Below are 22,980 nucleotides of genomic sequence, written 5' to 3'. Positions count from 1 at the left end.
TAAATTTTAAAATCAGTGCAATTTACCAGTACCAAACTGTATCTGCAAATTTTGATACTATTTTGAACCAGTAAGCAAATACTGGCTTTCACACACCATATCAACCTTGTCAGTTTCAACTGGAAGACTGTCTTTTTATACTGTCTACTGCAGTATAAATTTAGGAAACACAAAACCAAAACCAAAAACCTGTCCTAAGAGCTACTAGAGTAGTACTAGAGTAGTGCAAAATATTCTTCCTTGAGCAAAGCAAGTATTTTTGTTTGTTTGTTTATTACTTTTGATAAAAGTTACTGAAGTACCCCACCTGCAAAAAACCACAACAGGAGAATCTTTTGCATTTGTAGTTTTTCTAGCTTTCCCTTAAGTTTCTAATAACTTACAGTCTGTTGCAGCCTGGCATGAACTACAGAGAACAATGTTTGCACTCATGTAACTATGCATATCAAATGGAAAATTTTAAGATTAGTGTTACATGAGCATGTATCAGATCACATTTAAACTGAGAAAGTAGAAGAAATGAAGTAAATATTTTTCAAAAATATAACGTAGTACAAGTGTTTTTGGTTGTTGCTACCATTGTTCCACTCTTCACATAGAACAGGCAATTTAGTTCCATCACACATGCCTTTGTTATACAAGCTTCTCTTTACTTCTGGTGGTGATGTAAGAATTCAGATGTCACTGCTAGCCAATGTGGAAGGGATAAGTAAGGACACAGTGGAAAAAAGTCTGAAAGCAGAAATGTAGCTCACTGTCTAGTCTCCTGCTTCCACTGCTTTGCGAGCAAACAAACAGAAGAAGGAAGGAGGGAAGGAAGGAAGGAGGGAAGGAAGGAAGGAGGGAAGGAAGGAAGGAGGGAAGGAAGGAAGGAAGGAGGGAAGGAAGGAGGGAAGGAAGGAGGGAAGGAAGGAAGGAGGGAAGGAAGGAGGGAAAGAGGGAGGGAGGGAGGGAGGGAGGGAGGGAGGGAGGGAGGGAGGGAGGGAAGGAAGGAAGGAAGGAAGGAAGGAAGGAAGGAAGGAAGGAAGGAAGGAAGGAAGGAAGGAAGGAAGGAAGGAAGCTGTCACAGTATTTTATATTTTTAGTAATTTGAAAAGAATGAGAAATCAGCGCATAGGAATAAAATAAATACAAATTGCTACAAGATTGCAGTTATTTTGGTGATTGTATTTATCTCAAAGGCTGAAGCCATAGTACTCAGGTCATGATTTACTGTATTTAACTTCTTTTTTTTTGTTTGTTCAGTATGGTTGGTTTTTTCTTTTTTTTTTCCTAAGTATATGTGTTTTAATTATTTTTTTCCTGTTCTTTTAAAAATGATTTTAGTATTCATGACAATGGCTGGGTAAGTAATTCCTGAAAGATAAAACTCCCCTTTTCTACAGAGCTACTTCAGAGCAAAAAAGAGCAATGAAACATGTCCTCAAATAAAAACAAATTCCTCTTCATCTTCTAATGGTTAAATCCAAGAAAGCTGGAGTGAAGTTAGTGGAGTCACTCCATTTTTTTTCATCTCAATAGCAGACAGAGCAGGGTCTGTCCTGCCAGTCTATCTGTCCTGAACAACAGGAGCCATCAGTACTAGAGATAACTTTATTTTCCAGGTATGGACTCTTTACACCTAAACTTGCCTAAAAAGTAGATGTCAGGTCTAAGATGGTCATCTACATTTGTCTGTTTTCCACAGCAAAAGAAAATTACTTTAATAGGAATTCAACCAGTCCAAAGCTAGATGTGTGAAAAGCTGAAGCTACTTTTGGAGGTTTGTTGTTTGTTTTTTTTTTTGTCTCTCCACAGTAGTTATCAGGTTAGTACAAAAAAAATACTAGCTAACATGCAGAGTTTTTATGTGGCTAAAGTTAACAGTGATCCATACATCCTTCTGTATCTCCTCTGATCTGGAGCTCTATATGACACAAAAATTTCAGTTATGATTGATGTTACTTCTTGACAAGTTCATGTTATTCTCTTCAAACTATCTATTCAATACCTTTTGTCAAAATAGTAGGATAGACTATATTCCAACATCATATTTAGTATAAGAGAAATGCATTATAGTTGTTAAGCAGCCTACTGAGTTATTTGCATATCTAAACAGGGTCCATAGCTGAAATGCTACTACACCTGAGCCTGCTCCTCGCAAATTGAAATTCTGTGGTTGTATCAAGAGTGCATTTCCACAGAAAATTTCAGCGTTGTCACAACTCCCTTGCATATTATTTCACATTGCAGAGAGGTTCTGTAAAGCATGGCCTGGACCCCTCTACATGAACCTCAGCTGGAAGATGTTTCTCCTTATGCACAATATCTACCAGTGGTCATTCATTCAGCCCATGGGACTAGACAAGAGTTAGGACTCACCGTTGCAGGTCTGCATGGCATGGTAGTGTAGGGAAGGCCTCCAGCCAAAAGACAAGGCTGGAGGTGGACAGAAGGAAACTGCCTGGTTGGATTTTAGGTATTGACCCCTGCAATTTGTCACTGTGGGTTCCCACATAACATTTTAGTAGTAAAGGGGTAATATCATGACTGGTTTGTTAGGATTTTTTTAGTCTCTCAGTAAGATTGCCATGGCATAGTGAGAAAAAGAACTATAGAGAAAGACCTAGGGATTTCCTCATGACTTATGTTTGTAGCTTAGTCTTCACTGCATTATCAAAACAGTGCAAGTGATAGCATGTAATTTATGAGTCCATTCATTTTTAAAGGCTAGGGAAAAAGAAAATTCCCAGTTATTTCCATTTGTAGTCTTCTTGCTTCTTGACTGCAGCTGATCGAGTAGATTAAAACTAAAGCATTCATCTAGAGTGGTTCCCTTAATAGAATCAGAGAAAAATAAATAAAACTATTACTTTAGAAAACTCAATTTAAAGAACCATTACTTTTCTCTACATGAAATAACATAGAAAAAATTAGATGCAAGATTAATGACAAGTAATACAGTAAAACAAATTAAGAATACTTTGGATATCTTTTTATAAAAGTACGCAATTTTATGTGTTTGTAAATAAATCAACATAGGGAAAAGCTGCTCAATTCTTGTGGTTTAAACCAAATCAGTATCCAAGGAGTTTATTAATTTATTAATGATATATAACTAACCAGCCGTTAGTGAGCTATACTTTCAGGATCTGTATCAGCAATACAAAAGATAAACTACAATATCAGACACTTAAGTAAGGTTGGTAAACAGTTGCAAATTTAACATCCTTCTATAGCTAATCTCAAAATTTTCTAATCACACACAAAAACACAGAGAGTGAGGTGAGTGCTAAGCCACCCTCAGGCTGCATGGGTCACCAGCAACCCCACTGGGAGGAGTGAAATTTCTCCCATTCTCAATTTGGGACATATGTTTGCTCTGGCATCAGGCAAGCTCCTGCCACTCTCGACCATCCGCCAGCCCACAGAGGGAGAAAAACACCCCACAAGGCCCCCCCACACACCAAGAGGCTCCCTGTGTGTCAGTCCACATAGACAGCCCTTGGGTGGGTGCAGGCACCCCACAGAAGGGTGCTCTGTCCAGGCTGGAGGGAGTTTGCCACTTCAGTGGCCACATCTTGCAATGTCAAACCATGTCGAGCTGCTGCCCTCTTCTCATCTCCTTATCTCTGCTTTTACAGATTGTTATGTTTCTTTTACCTTTTTTGCAAGGTGACCTTTGCTTCAGATGACTCTGATTCCCTGGTTACTATTCAGTTTAGCTGGTGGTCATCTTTCCCTCTGGCACAATAGGTTTGGAGCAAATATCCCCTAAAGCCATTTAGGGTATTTCACTCAACACAGATGGGATACACTCACATTCCTCTTTTTCAACTGTTGCTGTTTATGGCATTTTGCAGTGGGAGAGCCATGTGGTCACCCTTTCAAATCATTATTTGAGGGAGGACAGATTTGTAAAGTCAAGGACTGAATATTACTGTTAATACCTTTCTGTATCATTACGTAGAAAAGAAAAAAAAATGTTCTTTGTTTTCCATATTCAAGTATTGCCATTCCTTCTTGTGTTGCATTAGATTAGTGAGAACTTCTAGGTTCTATCAAAACCCCAATATAAGGATTTTCAGATCACAGAATGTCGTTCTAATTATGTCAAGCCATAACATGGGAAATATTCTTAGCTTCACTTAAAAACATCTACATAAAAGACGCAGAGTATAAATCCCTATCTCAATAAAAAGATGCATTCCTGCTCCCTATGGATTTTAGAGTGACACATGAAGATATTATTCTGAAATTTTCCCTGTGGTCACAGAAAAAAAAAGTAAATCTCTAAATGTTGTGTATTTCTGGACAGAGAGTTACTCCTTGCTGAATTTCTTGAAATGTCCTTGAACAAATATTTTGATCTGGTATTCAGAGCATGAAAAAAATACATCCTCATCAAGAAAAGACAGATTCATGAATTCATTTGAGTTGTGTGGGGCTGACACTTTGCCATGATGATTAGTTTTTAAATTAAGAAAATTTGTTCTTACAATTAAAGGGAATCAGAGAGAACCATGGAAACAAAAAAATCTTCATTTGTCTAACATCAGATACTCACTGAATGCAGTTTTACTCAGTCACTTTTTAGTACATTTGGAAACAATTCAAAATCACAAAGATCAACCAGCTTTAGCTTAACGCTGCTGGAACAGATAAAATTTGTTTAGGCTCTGAATATTAATTACCATGCTACATTAAAGGTTACAACAGTCACTTTCTCCCAAAGAGGTCATAGTTCTGATTTAACAAAGTCTTAATTTTTGAATATTATAGAACATTGCAGTGAGCTGCATCAGCAAAACCCGCAAGTAGGTTATTCTTTCTTTGACATGCCTCAAAGAATAATAAAGGCATGTGAAAAAGAAAAAAAACACATCTATTAAAAAAATTGAGGCAATTATGGATTAATACTTTGTTTGTTTGTTTTTCTCATTGGTATAGAAACTAAAAAAGAAGATGTTATTGTTATTCTAACTACTGTTCTTGCCATTATTAAAGACTTTTTAATGAGAAAGCCGTATCAAATGCTATTTAGCAATAAGGATATTATTCGTATTACTACAATTGAAGCAACTGTATTATGAAAAATACAAGGACTCATCAGACACTTGCTGACATTAAATTCATATTAAAAATTAATAAATAAATTTGAGAACGATTCATTTGGGTGCAAGGTAATACATTTTATTCCATCATGATTAACCTTGCATGCAGAAATATATGCCACCATAATGTAGGCCATACAGCATTCCATATTTAGAGTTCATTCTTTATATGATCTTGCTTTTTAAACCATGAGACTTGATTTTGCATCTCATTGTAGGAATTTTACCATAGAAAAGACTATGTAAATACAGGTGAACGTCTGACATATCTGACTTCTTCTCTTGCCTTTCCTTCTCTTCCACTTCCTCTGTATTGTGAGTCCCTTCCATCTTGTGAATTTTCATGCTTCTTCTCACTGACAAAATGTAATTAGAGAGTGCAAAGAGAGCTGTTCCTCTTTGCCAAAGCAGGTGAAATGTACTGCTAGGCCTTTTTTACCCTAGAGAACTCAGGCTTTCCTTGCAGTCCTTCATAGGAGCATGAAGATCGTGTCACAGCAAGCTAAGGTGGCTCAAGATTCCAAACTGTCTCATCTCAAACTGCTCCAGGATGCCAAATCTCCTGAGTCCTGGGGCTTTCTTCTGTCAAATTTGTCTTAACTGATAATTAGCTTGGAAATACCAGCCAAGTGATTTCCTTGTTTTGTCTTGATAAGCAGCTGTCAGCAGTGCCTAAATCAGTGATGTCCATCTGAAAACTTCCATATGCTGTAAAGTATTTCTGTTAGACTCCTGACTTCCAGTTCTCTGACAGGAAAAGGTCTGTGGGAGTTAAGAGTGTGAGTACATGTCTTGATGTTGTAACTTGGATGTAGCACGAAGTCTTAACTGTGAATAATAGGCAGCACAGATAACTGCAATGTTTCAGCTTAGCTGGTTTCAGAAAAATGAAAATAATCTCAGTGCTAGTCTTTTGGTCACTTTGTTCTCAGTTGCAAGACAAGCAGCAAACATGTCATGCTTTGTTTGTAAAATCTGATAACCACAGTACAGGAACAAAAAATAGCAATGTGGCTTTCCCTGTAATTTCTAAGGAAAGAGACAAAACCTGATTTGTTCAGATAAAATCTCCCAAGCAAAGGCTGAATTGCTGAGAATTTATCTGTTATCTTCCTAATGAATATCCTCTGTGAAATTGGAGTGTAATTTTTTCGTAGGATTTTTCCTGTTACTTTTACTATTTTCTTCATCCTTCTTTTCCTATTTCTGAGATGTCTATCCACATCACGAGTACAATATTTTAAAGAACTATGTAGTTCAACAATTTTGGTTCATTGCAAGAAGCTTTTAAATTAATGTGTTAGCCTTGTTCCCAGAGGAAGACTTGGTATCTCACTTCTTTGAACAAAGATTATTTCCTAGGTTTTTGTACCTCACTCACATTTATCAAATATTTAAAATGTTCAGTCTGTATTGTTGCATTGATAAAGAATTATTTCAAAAAAAGGAAATAATGATTTTTCACAAATGTGACCTCTTCAGTAGAGGAAAATAAAGCAAAACCAAACAGCCTACAGAATGATTTCCACTGCCTGCACTGGAGACATTTAACTAGGACTACGACCTTTAAAGAAGATGAAAAGATGGGAAGATACATTTTGAATATGTGGATACCCTATAGCTAATTCTTTATCTGGTGAATTAAAATTATCTTTTTTTTTTTTTTGCCTTATAGGTTTTTTAAGCACTGGGGACCAAGCTGCAAAAGGCAATTATGGATTGCTTGACCAAATCCAAGCTTTACGTTGGATTGAAGAAAATATTGGATCTTTTGGAGGAGACCCAAAAAGAGTTACTATTTTTGGATCTGGGGCAGGAGCTTCCTGTGTCAGTCTCCTGACACTCTCTCACTATTCAGAAGGTAACAGTCTTCTGAGCAAAGCATTTTTTTTAAATACAATATAATGTAACAAAAATGGCCATAAGAGATAGGCTGGATTAGAATTACATGAGGTCTGTAGTTTTTGTAAAATACCTACTATCTACTCCTCTAGATTTGTATTAGGCAATATAAATATTTTTAATGAAAAATTAAATGCCATTAGAGGAGAAATTTCATGCAACAAATGCCATGGGCAGTGCACTTTTTTAGCTTTATCAACAGTTTCCATTGGCTCTTCTATCAAATAATTTGTTCTAATTAAAATGGAAAAAGGCAGTGATCTTTTTAGTTTTTTACACACTCTTCTCTGCACTTCCAGCTTGTATTTAGATGCTTTCCTTACTTAATAATAACATAACATTATTTAAAAATGTATTTAACTCCCTACAAATACTGTGTGATGCCGCATAGAGTTATTAAGATTTTGGTGTTTGACTTGTGGGATTCCTATGCTCAACACCTCACTGTTTCAAAAAAAGAAAAAAAAAAAGACAGATGAGAATGTACAGCACCAGTATTGAATAATAATTATTAATGATGATAAGACCAAATTTACAAAGCATTTATAAAAGAAGACAGAACAAAATTTGTATAGGATTTAGAAGTCCATCCTGCTTCTTTCACATCAAAACAGGTAGAAATCTATGGCAGAAGACTGAGCCTTAGCAAACAATTGCCCAAGAACTGCTTGTAAACACTCCCTATTTGGGAATACATAGAATTATGCCTGACAGTTTAGGCTACTGATACAAATATGGCACAGCAAATAAATATTGAGTAAGCCATGCCAAAATCCAGTAGATGGAACCATGAAAATCTCAACTAATCACAGCACTGAAATTTTATAGCATGTACAGTAAGCAATCATCACAAAGGTATATTGACCTCAGCCAGGTTTTTGCATAAATGTTTCAAGGTCTTTAAATGTTTTTGTAGCTGTTGCTGTCTTTGGCATTTTAAGAGCTTGACAATAGAAACCAGGTGCAGAAGAGGACCAGGTGTTTTAGTTTAAGTATGAAGTAGGTCACTTTAGTGATCTTACCAGGAAAAAAACAGATGAAGCAGATTCCCCAGTAAGCTTCAGTTGTTTTTAAGTGCTCTGGTAACACAAAGAGTTTCCTCAGACTTGGTCTTTCGTCTCTATTTATATTAGTGCATATAAAACAACCAGAAAGAACTAATGAATCACATCTTACTCTCTTCCAGAATATTTAAAATATTTTAATTTAACATATAGGCAGTACTAACGTGCACACACACAATTTATTTAAGAAGGTAAACAAAAAATGATATAAGAATAGAAGACTCAAACCTATTAAGCTCATTTTAGCAGAGCAGATTTTTTTCAAATTATATGATACATTGTTTCTGTGAAGGAAATGAGAGTGTGTAATTTTCATTTGACCTTTAAAATACTGAAGAGCATATTTATGAGAGTCATTTACAGGGTGAAGGGGGTATGATTGCTTGTAGCTGCAACTCCCTTAAAGAAATTTTTACAGGAATATCACTGTGCTAAAACCAGGGGACTTCCATTAAAGATGCAAGAAAAATGCAGTACAAGCAGAAGTTTTGTTCTTGAAACTGTAACCTGAAACCTTTGTGTGTATGAACATCAAGAACAAGAGAGATTTTAATTAGTAGCCTATTAGAGATACTATAAAAAGGGAGCAGTCAGTAGAATATACGGAAATTGACTTGCAATTTAGGTATATGCATCCTTTAGTTTTTTATAATCAAAGTTTTCTTTATTTAGTGAAAGCTGCTTTTATTTTTTTTTTAGTATATTTTTAAATATATAATTGGATTTGCATTTAAACCATTTGCACCTGCAGGTTTGTTCCAAAAGGCAATCATACAGAGTGGAACAGCCCTGTCCAGCTGGGCAGTGAACTACCAGCCTGCCAAGTACACTCGGATATTGGCAGATAAAGTGGGCTGCGACATGCTGGATACCACTGATTTGGTTGAATGTCTTCGGAATAAGAATTACAAAGAACTCATTCAACAGACCATCACTCCAGCCACGTACCACATTGCCTTTGGGCCTGTGATAGATGGAGATGTGATTCCAGATGACCCTCAGATTCTTATGGAGCAAGGGGAATTCCTTAACTATGATATAATGCTGGGCGTGAATCAAGGGGAAGGTTTAAAATTTGTGGACGGCATTGTAGACAATGAAGATGGTGTTTCCCCCAATGATTTTGACTTTTCCGTCTCCAATTTTGTGGACAATCTATATGGTTATCCAGAAGGGAAAGATACACTGCGAGAGACCATTAAATTCATGTACACCGACTGGGCAGACAAAGAAAACCCTGAAACTCGACGGAAGACCCTGGTTGCTCTTTTTACAGACCACCAGTGGGTTGCTCCGGCTGTTGCTACTGCTGACCTGCATGCTCAGTATGGATCTCCAACATATTTCTATGCGTTTTATCACCATTGCCAAAGTGAAATGAAACCCAGCTGGGCTGATTCAGCTCATGGTGATGAAGTCCCCTATGTGTTTGGGATTCCTATGATTGGCCCCACAGAACTGTTCAACTGCAACTTTTCCAAGAATGATGTCATGCTCAGTGCAGTGGTTATGACGTACTGGACAAACTTTGCCAAAACTGGGTAAGTTTGACTTCCAGCATTCCTTCTTGTCGATAACAAACTTCTAAAATAGTCAGGTTCCCATAGCAGTCGCTTTAAACCCTGATCTTGCAGTAGTGTTATAGCATTATTTGCGTAAGAGAGAAGGTAACTGGGGCTTATTCATATTTAATAGATCTTTAATTAGTGTGTTCCCTCAAACTATTTTCTTTCAGTAGCTCAGTGAGAATAATAATGCACTGTATTTTTGATTCAAAAAATAGGGCAATTATTAAGACAAAGCATGTCTCAGACAAAAAGCGGCTCACTGAGATACTGAAAAATCAGAGGCAAAATGTCTGCTACTCGAAGAAGGATCTGTCAGGCAGATAGCACAAAAGAAAGGAAGTTTTGTTTTTAGCGACCTTCACAGGGGTGGGGACTCAGGGAGGCATTGGAACAGATAGACAGACACTGGAAAGATTTTTCCCTCTGAGGGCTATAATGGCAATAATAAGTACTTGACTGGAATGAAGAAGTGACTCAGATATAAATTTTGCTTTGAGAAGGTTAGAAATTTAAATTAATTCTGCTTATGAAACAAAATAAAGACATCAATGTTTTGCTGAAATAGAGCTGTAAACATGAAGGAAAGAACTCTCAAAGCAGCTTAATCTGTGAATGCTATTAATAAATTCTGTCTTCTTCCTATAGCATTCATTTAAAGAGGATTGCAGTGTTTTTTTCTTGAGCAGCAAGGGCTTTTTTTTTAACCTTGAGTTTTCCATACTGAATTGAAACAAAGATACTCGTGGCACAAAGGGGCTGTAAATCTTTCCAATGAATGTTTAATGGCAGGATTGGGCTCTAGAAACTGCAGCTTTACTGCACTGCAGTGAATGGTGTGCAGCTATACAAGAAGAAATCAGAAATGCCTAGTGTGAAACACTCAGAGGCTTCAGCAGCTCTTGCAGCATTTAATGAATCCAAATGATGTTCAAGGGAGAGAGATCTTGCAGTCTTAACAAAAATCTCAAACATGAATTAAAAACAAATGCTTCAGGTGAATTTGCAAGGCAAAAAGAAAGCTTTTGTTGCATTGCATTTTAGACAATCAGATATTTTGCATGCAGAAATCCCACAGTACTGCAACAATAGCAAATGGACTGTGGAATATTTAGATGTATTTGGCAACGAGAAGTCATCAGTACTGGGATGGACAAACTTCAGGTTGAAAGCTTGATTTTTGGACAGAGAATGAAGTATGCTGGCTGTACCACTCAGAAAGATATAATAGCATCAGTCCGTCTTTATTTTTATAGATGAAGTGCCACATACACATAGAGGACTTCAGATCCTCACAAATATGCATCATTGGAGTTATTATGGACACACAAGAACTCCGCAGTCTCGCTATTATTTACAATTACTTTATGACTGTTCCCTGTAGTCATATTCAAGCAATTTTTTGAGGCTGACAGGAGCTTCTCAGAGCCGCAGCTGCCACCATTACTCGTTATTGCAAACACTTTCCAGCTGTTGCTACTTGAAAGCTAATTTCACCAGGCTATGCATGCCATCACCCAGTTCTCTGGTAATTAACCCACCTAAAGGCACAACAAGTGCTTTGGGAGAGCTATTAGTCCTTTCTGAAACTTCGCCATTGTTGATGAGACAGGAATGGGGTATATCTTCTTACAAACTTGGCCCTTTAGAGACAGTCTGAAATATGTGTCATTAAAAATGACCTTTAGCTGTAAAATTTCAGTTTTTACAAGGAAAGGAAAAGAGCAATGCAAGAAGCATTACCTTGTTGTCTGGGGGGGGATTTGTTTTGTTTGTTTTGGTTTGGTTTTTTCTTCATTTATAGGAACAATGATTACCTATTCTGGATAGTACAAGAGAATACTTGGAGGAAAATACTATTTTAAGATTATATTTGCTCTGCATCTCTGGTGCTTCCAACAGAAAAGGGGAGGTTGTAGCGCTTCACACTTAGATAAACAGGCACATACCTGGGGTAACCGTTCTCCTCTCCACCTTTCCACATGGAAATCCATGTGCCCACTCTGGTCTTCCAGCTCTCGAAAAGATAGATATGGTTCAAGACTCTGTTGTTGGGGTTTTTTTTCCTGCCCTTTCTCTTAATTGATTTTTCTCCACCCTTATTCAGTTAGAACTTTGCTTTCTTAGTGTTTGTACCTATGGTAACACATATGAAAAAATCTGTTAACTGCACAATTTTATTATTCCACATTTCCCTGTAGGTGAGCTTTGAACATTAAAACTGCAGATTTATTTATCTAATTTTAATGTCTCTGAGACTTTTCCAGCCTTGATGACTCTCCCACAGAGGCTTCATCCAGGTACTTATTGTACAATTATGGCTCAGATGGAGCATCATTCTGATGAACTGTGGTGGGCTTTTAACTGACATACCACCCACTGATAAAAACCACACATTTTTTTAATGGGTCTACAGCCAAGGCTGGCTAGGTCAATCCTGTAAAATCACTAGGTGTCAAAGACACAGCACAAGGCATGGTGTGTTTATTGTGCTTTACTTTGGAGTCAGTTACTGAAGCCAGCAAATAGGAGGTGACAATTAAAGTGACTGTTTAATGGCAAATGGATTGTGCTTGAAATGAATACCTGGAAGCTGCATTTTGCTAATCCTCCCATTTTCTACTGTGCTATGACTTTTTTTCCTTAACACTAATTTTAGCCATTTCAAAACTACGGTTTTTACATGCCTCAGAAATAGGAAAGCAATTTGTTACAGAACAGGTATGACAAACTACATTTGGGATACAAAAACAACATGAAAATATGGCTTGGGGTTCCACTATGTGCAAAATTATATGTGAGAGCTTCATTAAGAGGTACACTTTAAGCTTCAGTCTGCTGCCAGTAGTACAATCCTAACTGTAATGGTAATTTTAGATGCTCAAATGTTCTGTTAGTTAGGTTCATGAAACAACCTTTGCAGACAGATCAGCACAAGGAGAGTGAAGGACATGAGGGGTAGTGTGCCAGTCCTTCACAGATACTCTGACAGTTACACTCTTGTGAAGAAGTATTCGAAGTTTCATAAAGCAGATACAAAGCCACATTCTCATTAGAGGCTTCTGTCAGGTTTCTGAAAACTACTCTCTTTTGAGGAGTTATAGTACTTTGTTTTGGCTCCCATTTATCCAGTTCTACCTAGGCTGGTGATGGGAAAGATAAAGGTCTAAAGGGTGTACCCTTGTTTTCTTTGTACTTCAGATAAATACTCTGGAATTATTTTACTACCATTGCTTCAGAAACAAAAACCTATCTTATTTAGGATGTCTGCATTTTCTGTTCACTTTGGCTTTCTAATGGAAGACACACTTAAACTTACAATGATTTAAGTGCATTTTCAGATCAATTGCTTGTGAACTCCTTTATGAGGCTGTTGCATTTCTATTTGATGTTTTTGTCTGAAAAAATAACTGTCTCCACTGGCCAATCTGCATTAGTCAAACAAAACGGTGGACTTACGGTTTGCTTTCTTTAGTAGTAATAATAGGTGACCGGAAGCATGGCAACAGTGGGACATGATGGTGATAAGTGAGGAAAGGAAGTAAGGGAAAATACACTTGTGTACCAGTGCTTCAGACAGGAATGGTTGTACCATTATTAATATCGCGACAACATGAAAAGTTAGTGGAAACATGAAGAAATGCCACACAGGTTTTGTTTGTTTGTTTGTTTGTTTGTTGTTTTTTGATATGGAAAAAAGAGGACTACTCAAAGAAAATAAATGATTAAGGGGCCTTTCAGTGTCTTGGAGACAGACTCAGTATGTAACTGTTACAATATTTTGCTCTCCAATAAAGTTAGAGAAAGACACAGAAGAATAGAACACTTTAAGTGCATTAATGTTAACAGTTCCACTGTCCTGACTGATAGCTACTGTTATTGCAGGAGTAGTTAAAAGATGAATGGTATTTCAACATGTTATATGGAATTGAGGATAAGAGAAAACTTCTTAAGATTCCCCATCATTCTTCCTGTGCCACTATTACCAGATATGAAATACTGAGTTCCCTCATTTGCCCTCACGTCAGCTACTAATTCACCTTGTGAACAAGAACGTGTGTTGCTCTTCAGTCAGCATCCATTGCAGATACATTTACTTTCTATCACCTGAGAAAAAAACCCACAAACTATAAACAGCAACATGTTAAATTGAGTAAAATCAGTGCAGATTGAAAGTGGCGAGAAAAAAGTGATAGCTGAAATCAGATGATTCTGCACATTAATAAAGAAACACTTTAAATAAGACAAGAAAGATCATCATATGGTCTTCCATCATATGAAGACAAGCTCTGGCTTTTCATAGCAGGGGAATATTTTGATGGAGAAGCTGTTTAAATTGAATTCTAAAGGTGAAGAAAATAAAAAAATCAGAGAACAAAATGAACAACAAAAATCATTGATCTTGTTTTAGCAATAGGATGAAGAAAAAAAAAAAGCCTCCTTGACAACTAGGGGGATTGGGAAACAAGTCATCTAGTCCCCATGAGAGCCATTACTGGAAGAAGTAAAGAACTGAAAATATATTATTGAGGTTATATTTTTATCACCATGATTGCAGTAGATTTTTAAAGGAAGGTTTCCTAGCAGTCTTTTGTTCTGTAGCTTCACACTTGAGCCTCAAGAATGTCCAGAAACACAAAGGTGATGTGAGAAGCTAAAACAGCCAATGGAAGTTTGAACTTAAAGTAACAGATCAAAATTGTTGTCAAACATCTGATTAAACAGGACAAATGATTGTATGTATGTTATATCTCTATTTTATGCCTATCTATAATACTGGGAAAATGTTCATAATAGATAAACTACCCAGCTTCCCAAGAAAAAGACTTAGCATGTCACAAGTTGTAACTTTATGATTTTAAGAATTGCCTCCAGTGTACACAAGAGATGGGCCTAGGCAAGTAAAAAATCTTATTTATACCAACTGAATATTTGTGGTAAATTTATCATTAATCTGTAAAACCAAGATGCATGCATTGTTAGATCCTCTATTTAGCCTAGACTTAGGTATTGCATTTTCTTGTGAAAAAAACAAAAGCAAAACCAAAACCAAACTAGATATTTATCATCCAGTGGTAGAATTCTGACAGCCACAGTAAAAAAAAAAAAATGACTTGTTTTTAGGGCTGGCTGATTTTTTTTTTGTTTCTTGTTTCAAAAAACAGCTTCATGCCCACATACCCATGTAAACAAATCCTGAAATACAAGACTAGCCTCATGTCATGTAATTTTCTCTCTTGCTTTTGGAGGAGCTGGCAGAATAATTGGCTATTCCTAATAAATATTGTTAAAATGGAGAGATGAAGGTAGAGAATGGAAGAGAGGGAAAGGAAAGGGAGGTTTATATTTATTTGTTTAATAGCCTGTTTGTAGGGAAAGGGAATGCTAATTTTTTGTATATATATGTAAAAAAAAAAATTCAAAGAAGTGCATATCCAGCTTGGCTCATTGAAATGAATGCTCGTTTTCATCTTCTGTGCTGTGTATCAATTGCAACTAGTTTATGTGAGCAAACTTAATTTCTACATCTTCTGTAGGAACTTTCCCAGAGTATTTTGTGCTGTGAAAAAGAACAAGAAGTGAGGAGAACACAAGATGGATTTTGTGCTGTCACTCTTGCAGGATTTTGAGATTCTGACAAGTCAAATGTTTTGTATTTTTATAATCTTACTGATTTTTAATTTGCTTTTGAATTTATGTCTTGAACCCCAAAGTACTGTATTACCAGATATACTGAATTGGGCCAATATCTTACATAAAATGAAAAATAGATAGATAGATAGATAGATAGATAGATAGATAGATAGATAGATAGATAGATAGATGAGATAGCCACAGTTCTGAAACCTGTAGTTTATATCTTACTGAGATGTGAAAGATTTGATACAGTAAAAAAAAAATGTATATATATATACATGTATAAACCAAACAAAACAACAACAAACACCTAAAACTATAAGAGTAAGTAAACCAAAGTACAAAACTTACATAGAAAAAAACCCCTTTCTTTCACTCAAAAAAGGTAAAATATTTTTTTTTTTTTTTTCAGATAAACAGATGAATACAAGAATCATAATATTATTTAAGTCAAATTACCAGTCTGGTTTAAGAACTAAGGAATAACTCTTTATGGACAGCAAAGGAATGCTAAAGTAGGCAATCATGTCCATGAGCTTTTGAAAATGGAAAAAGAAAAAAACATGCTTTAAAATCAGTAGCAGTGGGTCTCGGTATTCCCATAACATATATAACAGTATATTGGAAGAAAAGGAAAATACTGGAATCATTTTCACAGGAAATAAAGTAATGCATATGGGAATGGAAAGGAGAACAGAAAGTTCTTAGAGTAATGCACAGAAAATGAATCATGTACTTTTGGTATAATGTATCACAAAGGCTCAGAAAATATGTTTTGATGCAAAAGAGGATTCAAACTCATGCACAACAGAATGTTGAACTCAGTATTAATAGTTTTAAATTTCTGTATATTTTCATGCAAAAATGAAGTCACATTTACACAAGGTTTACTAAAATTATAAAGATACATAACATTGACAACATTTAAATGCCTTTTGTGCCATTGGTTTGTCTTTAATCTGAACCTATAAGAGGAAAAAAAAAAAGATAGGAAAAGCAGTTAAATATTAGGTTACCAATTTTTAAATGATCTCTCAGCAATGTATTACTCTCATCTCTACTACTAATTAGCTACTGTAAAACTTGTTGATCTCAGATAATATATTTCTCATTCCTACACACTGGGACAGGATGAAGGATCACCATTCTACAGCCATTAAACATAGTTATTTAGTAGCAATGAGCACATGGAACTTTCAAGTAGTATTTTTATAATGCAAATGGTGTAAAGATTTGTGACATAAATACTTCAAAAGCTTTTCTTTAAAGTAGATGTTTGAATGAAGGGGGAATAATAGTTCAGTAAAGGAACACAAAGAGAAATAGTCCCCAGTTACATGTATTAGCCCTGCTACTTTATGTTTTGAAGTTTTTTATGTAATATACACAGCTAGTATAAATTCTTATGGTCACATAGAAATCCAACATACCCACAGGTATTAGATGTCCATATTTACTACTTACAGCAGTGGGAGTAGTGGTGCCTTAAATGAGAAAGTTTATGTCAAACCTTGAGAAGAGCTGAACCTGAACTACAGGGAAAGGTAGTTAATACCTCTCTAAGACAGGTTTGGAGTGTGATACTGAGTCACAGAACCTCACATGAGATTTTGGAAACTGCAGCACAATCCTTTCTTCATTTTCATGTAAAAAAGTGTTATAGTGTCTGAGATGCACTGTACAGTAAGTAATTTTTCCTTTGTTTATTAACATCTGTTAATTTATGCACAGTGAGATGGATCATGAACTGGATGGCAGTTAGATGGCAGAGGTCAGAAGGTTATGATCAGAGTCTGGTTGGAGGCCTGTAGTTAGTGGGGTTCCCCAGGGGTCAGTATTAGGTCCAGTCCTGTTCATCAATGACCTGGATTAAGAGACTGTCAGCAAGTTTGCTGATGATACCAGGCTGGGTGGAAGGGCTGACACACCGGAAGGCTGTGCTTCCATTCACTGAGACCTGGACAAGCTGGGCAGAGAAGAACCTTGTGGCCAAGAAGGCCAATGGTATCCTGGGGTGTATTAAGAAGATTATGACCCGCAGGTTGAGGGAGGTTCTCCTCCCCCTCTACTCTGCCCTGGTGAGACTGCATCTGGAGAGAAGACTGAGAGGCAATCTCATCAATGTTTATGAATATCTCAAGGGTGGGTGTCAAGAGGATTGGACCAGACTCCTTTCAGTAGTGCCCAGTGACAGGATGAGGGGCAATGGGCACAGGCTGAAGCATAGGAGGCTCCATCGAATATGAGGAGAAACTACTTTGAGGGTGCTAGAGTACTGGAACAGGCTGCCCAGAGAGGTTTGGAGTCTCCCTCTCTGGAGACATTCAAGACCTGCCTGGACACATTCCTGTGTGATCTACTCTAGGTGAACCTGCTTTAGCAGGTGGGTTGGACTAGATAATCTCCAGAGGTCCCTTCCAACCCTAATCATTCTATGATTCTGTGTTTCTGTGATCTGTTGTTAAGCTTGAGAGGGTTTTCTTGGCTTCTGGTTTTAGGTTACATTAGTTACTGGATATACCATTAACTAAAGGACTAAGGGGTTTTTTGATTTTTGCTTTTGTTTTTAAATGACTATAATATTGCCTGTTTTTATTTTTTAGAGATCCAAACCAGCCTGTTCCACAGGATACAAAGTTCATCCACACAAAACCCAACCGCTTTGAAGAAGTAGCCTGGTCCAAATACAATCCTAAAGACCAGCTTTATCTGCATATTGGCCTGAAACCCCGAGTTCGTGATCACTACCGAGCAACAAAAGTTGCTTTCTGGTTGGAGCTCGTACCTCACCTTCACAACCTGAATGAAATATTTCAGTATGTTTCCACAACAACAAAAGTCCCCCCTCCTGACATGACATCATTTCCTTATGTGACACGACGTTCTCCTGGTAAATTGTGGCCAGCCACAAAACGCCCAGCAATGACACCTGCCAACAACCCCAAACATTCGAAAGACACCCATAAAACAGCTCCAGAGGATACGACAGTTCTGATAGAAAACAAACGAGATTATTCCACGGAGCTGAGCGTCACCATTGCTGTGGGGGCATCCTTGCTTTTCCTTAATATTTTAGCTTTTGCTGCGTTATATTACAAGAAGGACAAGCGGCGTCACGAGACTCACAGGCGCCCCAGCCCCCAGAGGAACACAACCAATGATATTGCACACATACAAAATGAAGAGATTATGTCGTTGCAGATGAAACAGCTAGAACATGACCATGAGTGTGAATCGCTGCAGGCCCATGACACACTGAGATTAACCTGTCCTCCTGACTACACGCTTACTTTGAGAAGGTCCCCAGATGACATCCCACTAATGACACCCAACACCATAACCATGATTCCAAATACATTAACAGGAATGCAGCCTTTGCATACTTTCAACACCTTCAGTGGAGGACAAAACAGTACAAATTTGCCCCATGGACATTCGACCACCAGGGTATAGCTCAGCCCTTCCCCCTCAACCCTCACAAGCCACTTGGAAGAAAGAAAAAACAAAAACAAACAAACAAAAATTTAAAAAGAAAAAAAAAGAAAAAAGAAAAAGAGGAAAAAGTTATGATATGATCCATTGAACACCTTGTCAAAATCTAACGTAAAAAGTAAAAGAGAAGGACAGTCATTATTTTCTTACTGATCCTTTCCACAGAAACTCGCTGATGTTAAAGATCGACTACAAACCCTGTGAAATGTGAAAAGTGTACATTGCTGTTACGATACTGCTTTAAGATATCAGCCACTTTGATTGAAAGTTGAGGCCAGGAGTCGTCACTTAAAATGGTGTTTTGAGTGTAACAAGAAAAGCAGAGTCTTCTGGAACACAGAGCCAGTGACTGTACAGGTGTTTTGTTTTGTTTTTTTAATAAATAAAATAATTAAAAAATTCTTTATGTGCCATACCATGAATGGCCCTTGTTAAAACAAAGACATCACCATGGGCTTTTACCCAGCATATGAAGCTGTAATCCAGATGGGGAAATAGAATTTTATTATTAAAAACAAAAATGAAAAAAAAAAAGAGGAGGACTGACTATGCAGTAAAATACGTATAGTTCTGTGCAAAGAGATGACTTGCCAGCCTGAACTATATTTAAAGAAACTTTGTAAAAATGTACATAGCTGTGAGTTTAAAAACAAACAAACAAAAGAAAAAAATAAGCTTTTATTGATGTTTTCAGTTTGAAAAGAGCTTTTAGAAAGATTGTGCATTCAGTTGTGACCTATGTGTATATACATTAGTCATATCACCTCTGTTTCCTCCAAGCCCAAAGGAGGAATTTCTTCTCAATTACTAGTGGTAAGCAAAAAAACATGCGTTTTTTCTAACATGTTTCATTTATATGAGGCCATGGTGTTATGCAGAGGATACAGTTGTCTGTGTGACCTGCATATTTTCTCTTCCAGGTTACACTAGTGCATGTTAAAGTAATCATAGGAGATTGTTGTTCTTTTCTGAAACTTTTCTTTTCTATAATTTAATTTTGTGTTAGCCTTTGTTAAATTGCAACACAGGAATGGATTGGAAAATAGAGAAAAAATACACAAAAGAGAATAATTACTGTTTTAAGCTTGTTGAACTGAATCAAGAAACATCCAATAATACATATCCAGAGTCCAGTTTGTAGTGCTTGGTTATTGTGATACATTAGGAAGAGTTTTGTGCCCTGACAAAAGCAAACAAAGCCTGTGTTTTGATCAGCCTTATTTGGGAAAAACTAGCTCCATATTCACCAGCAGCTACAGTGGAATCTCAGCTCAGCTACAGCAGAATCTCAGCTAAGAAAGCACTTTCTTAGCTTTGCTAAACAAAATAAAACTGCAGTTTGAAAGTGGGGAAAAGGTGGGTTGATCGGCTGGCTGTTTTGTAAAATATTCAGAAATGGTCAGTGTGTGAGGAACTTCTCTGCCCAATATCCTATTTTGTGCTTGAGTGTACCCATCAGAAAACACTCCTTTTTGCTGGTTACACAGCAGTCCCATAGCCGGTAAACATTATGGAGAGAGAAACAGAAATGTCATCAGCCATTCTGCATCTGAATAAAACTGAAAATCCCAGAGAGCATCACTCTCAGAAAGGGCAAAATCCTTAACTAGTTATTTCCTTCTGCCCTTCCTTCACTAGGAAACCAGGGGTCAAGCAGAGCTATCGAACAGAGGGACCTAGCAGTTTGATTCAGACAACTGATTTGAGTGTGAAAAGCTAGAAATAAATTATTACAGATGAAGATTGCTTTATATTTTATCTTCGAAAGTTACTCCATCATCAAGAGACAGTAACCAAAGATATTTGAACAAATTGGTCTGTACTTGAACATGATCATCCCAGATGTATTTTCTGTTATTAATTCACAACTAAGCTGCATCAGTATCGTATATCCCATAAGTATCTAACGCAAGATGCCTTGTACATCATCTTATTTTTTATGCTTTTTGTTTTGTAACAACATGTCCTGGATTAGTCACCCTGACAAAATCAAAGAGAGGGTGATTCACTGAGATCTATTCATCTGCACAACTCCTTGTTGTAGCAGGCAGTAAAACAGATTCCAAAGGAAATAAATGTGCTATAAACCTGACCTGGATGCTCAGGCTGGAAAGTGATGATGCAACAACCCCAAAATAGAACTAGCAGCAAATGGAAAACTATTTTTTTGGTTTAGTTTGTTTTTTTACTGATCCATCACATAATGTTATTAATGCTGACTGTATACCAGGCCATTTCCACCACCTATGTAATGCCTCGGCTGAGATGCAGCAGTTCATAACTCTTTAAAAAAAAAAAAAAAAAAAAAAAAAGGTAAAAAAGAAAAAAGGAAAAAAGTAAAAAAAGGTAATGATGCTTAGCATCATAATCAGTTGGTTATGTTTGTAATGTGAATTACAGTATTTGTTTAGTACTTCCAATTGTCTTCTGCTAGCAATATGTACAGTACTGTGTCAGGCTTGTGACATTTGGTAAAAAAAAGTTCCTGTAAGTGAATGATTTTAGCTTTTAAAAGTAATTACAATCAAGTTGATTTAATAATTTAATACATCTGGACTGATGTATGATTTATAGAGGGAAGAGATTTATAGGATCTTCATAGAATTCTATAACAATGATATCAAAATATACTTTGCAAACTGTAAAAGAACAAAAGTACTTTCCCAGGCTTATATTCTTGACCTTAAAAGGCACGCAGGGTTTAATGGTTTCTTCTGTTATTGTTTTGCAATTTTTTGGTTTTTGCCTTAAGTAATGATAGAAGATATATATGGCTGGACACATATGTATAAACTTTTCAGCAGCATTTTTAATAATAAAATATCACAGTATTTTCTAATGCTTTGTGCAAAGAACTATGTGTTCATCCTTTTGTGTAGAAAGTCTTTCAGAGGTGTGTTTTCTGCCTCATCTCCATTTCATTATCTAATGTAAACAATGCCTTGATACACAGTACAAAAATATTAAAGTAACAGAGGTTGCACTTTTAAGTTAGCATTGAGTTTTCATGGCTTTTGTAGTTCCATGAACTGACCAGTAAGAGGAAAGAAATTCAGACAATGAAGATACGAGAGAATAAACTCCATCTATTTATTACCTGTATGCACTGCAACTCCCATTGAAGCAATGGTTTATTTGTTCTCTTAGTATTTTGTGTAGCACTGAACAAAAAACCTTAGATAAGTAGCTTCCCAATGAGTGTACAGCTTAGCAGCTGAGAAATGTATCTTCCAAATTAGAGATCAAAATAATTCAGATAAGTCTAATACATCCAGCCTCCACAAGTAAATATACTTTTGTTTTATATTTAAAATTATATAGACAATGAGTTTTGTTAGATAAATATGTAGGAGAAGCAATATAAGTTACTCAAGAGATTTACGTATAATGCAAGTATGTTAATATCATTCTTTCGTCAAAAGCTGAGCAAGTAAATATAGTTTCTTCTTTTATGGTGTTAAATTCTGTTTATCAAACATGTTTCCTTTCACTGGAAAGGTACATAGACATCTTAATAATTTGGGCTGGGTATTGTTTGCTTTCTGTAACTATTCTGCTGAGTAGAGGTACTAACAATGATGAATTTTAAGCATATTATTGAGGAGTATTTGCAAAAAGCAAATTCTGAATGATTCCTATCAGATTTTTGATATGAAGAATCAAGCTTCTTAGATAGAAACATATCTTGTGCCTACTGACCTAATCAAGCAGCTTGAGTTTTGAATATTCGATTTGTATATAAAGCTTTTGCAAATAAACTGCAGATTTAGAATTGTTCAGCAAATATGTTTAATTACAGGTATACTTCAAAATTTCACAGCTTGTTCTAAGAGAATTCATGCACAAGAAAAGGGGTTGCAATTATGTCACTTCTGTGAATTGTTCACCTTAAATTGCAGGGTGAACTCAATATATTACCTTCTTTTCAGTTAATGAATTTCACATTAAAAAAGGGAAAAGCTTCAGAAATCTGTTCATGCTAATTAAATATTGTGTTATTTCTTTACTGTCTGAAATATAAACGTGCAGATGAGTATGTTCCTATTTAGACTTCACTAAGAGTATGACAAATTAATGGTATTTAATATCACATAAAAGTGCTATGAAATAATACCATGACAATTATGTGCTTGTCTCAGATTTGTAGTTTTACATCTGTATTAGTTAATTATTGGCAACTGTTTCTCATATTTTCATCTACAGCTGTTTGACATCACAAACCTCATC

The 22,980-nt window shown here is 36.3% G+C and overlaps 1 protein-coding gene across 3 annotated transcripts in view; it reads left to right on the top strand.

The window, feature by feature from the left end:
- Positions 1-19,525, top strand: part of NLGN4X (neuroligin 4 X-linked) — a gene marked incomplete at its 5' end in the record, with an annotated part of 127,363 nt that extends 107,838 nt beyond the window's left edge. For 2 of the 3 annotated variants that reach the window (XM_082071942.1, XM_082071941.1), the window contains 3 exons: positions 6,769-6,954; positions 8,811-9,600; positions 17,865-19,525. In XM_082071942.1, coding sequence (XP_081928068.1) covers positions 6,769-6,954; positions 8,811-9,600; positions 17,865-18,714 — 1,826 coding nt within the window. In that variant the 3' untranslated portion in view covers positions 18,715-19,525. Of the gene's footprint in view, positions 1-6,768; positions 6,961-8,810; positions 9,601-17,864 lie in introns of all 3 variants that reach the window. The other variant, XM_082071943.1, reaches the window with a different exon arrangement.
- Positions 19,526-22,980: the final 3,455 nt, after the last annotated feature.

Source organism: Streptopelia decaocto (assembly GCF_964273445.1).
Source record: "Streptopelia decaocto genome assembly, chromosome: 1".
Classification (NCBI taxonomy): Eukaryota; Metazoa; Chordata; class Aves; order Columbiformes; family Columbidae; genus Streptopelia; species Streptopelia decaocto.
The sequence above is the reverse complement of the archived record's forward strand: the minus strand, read 5'-3'. Positions and strand labels throughout refer to the sequence as shown.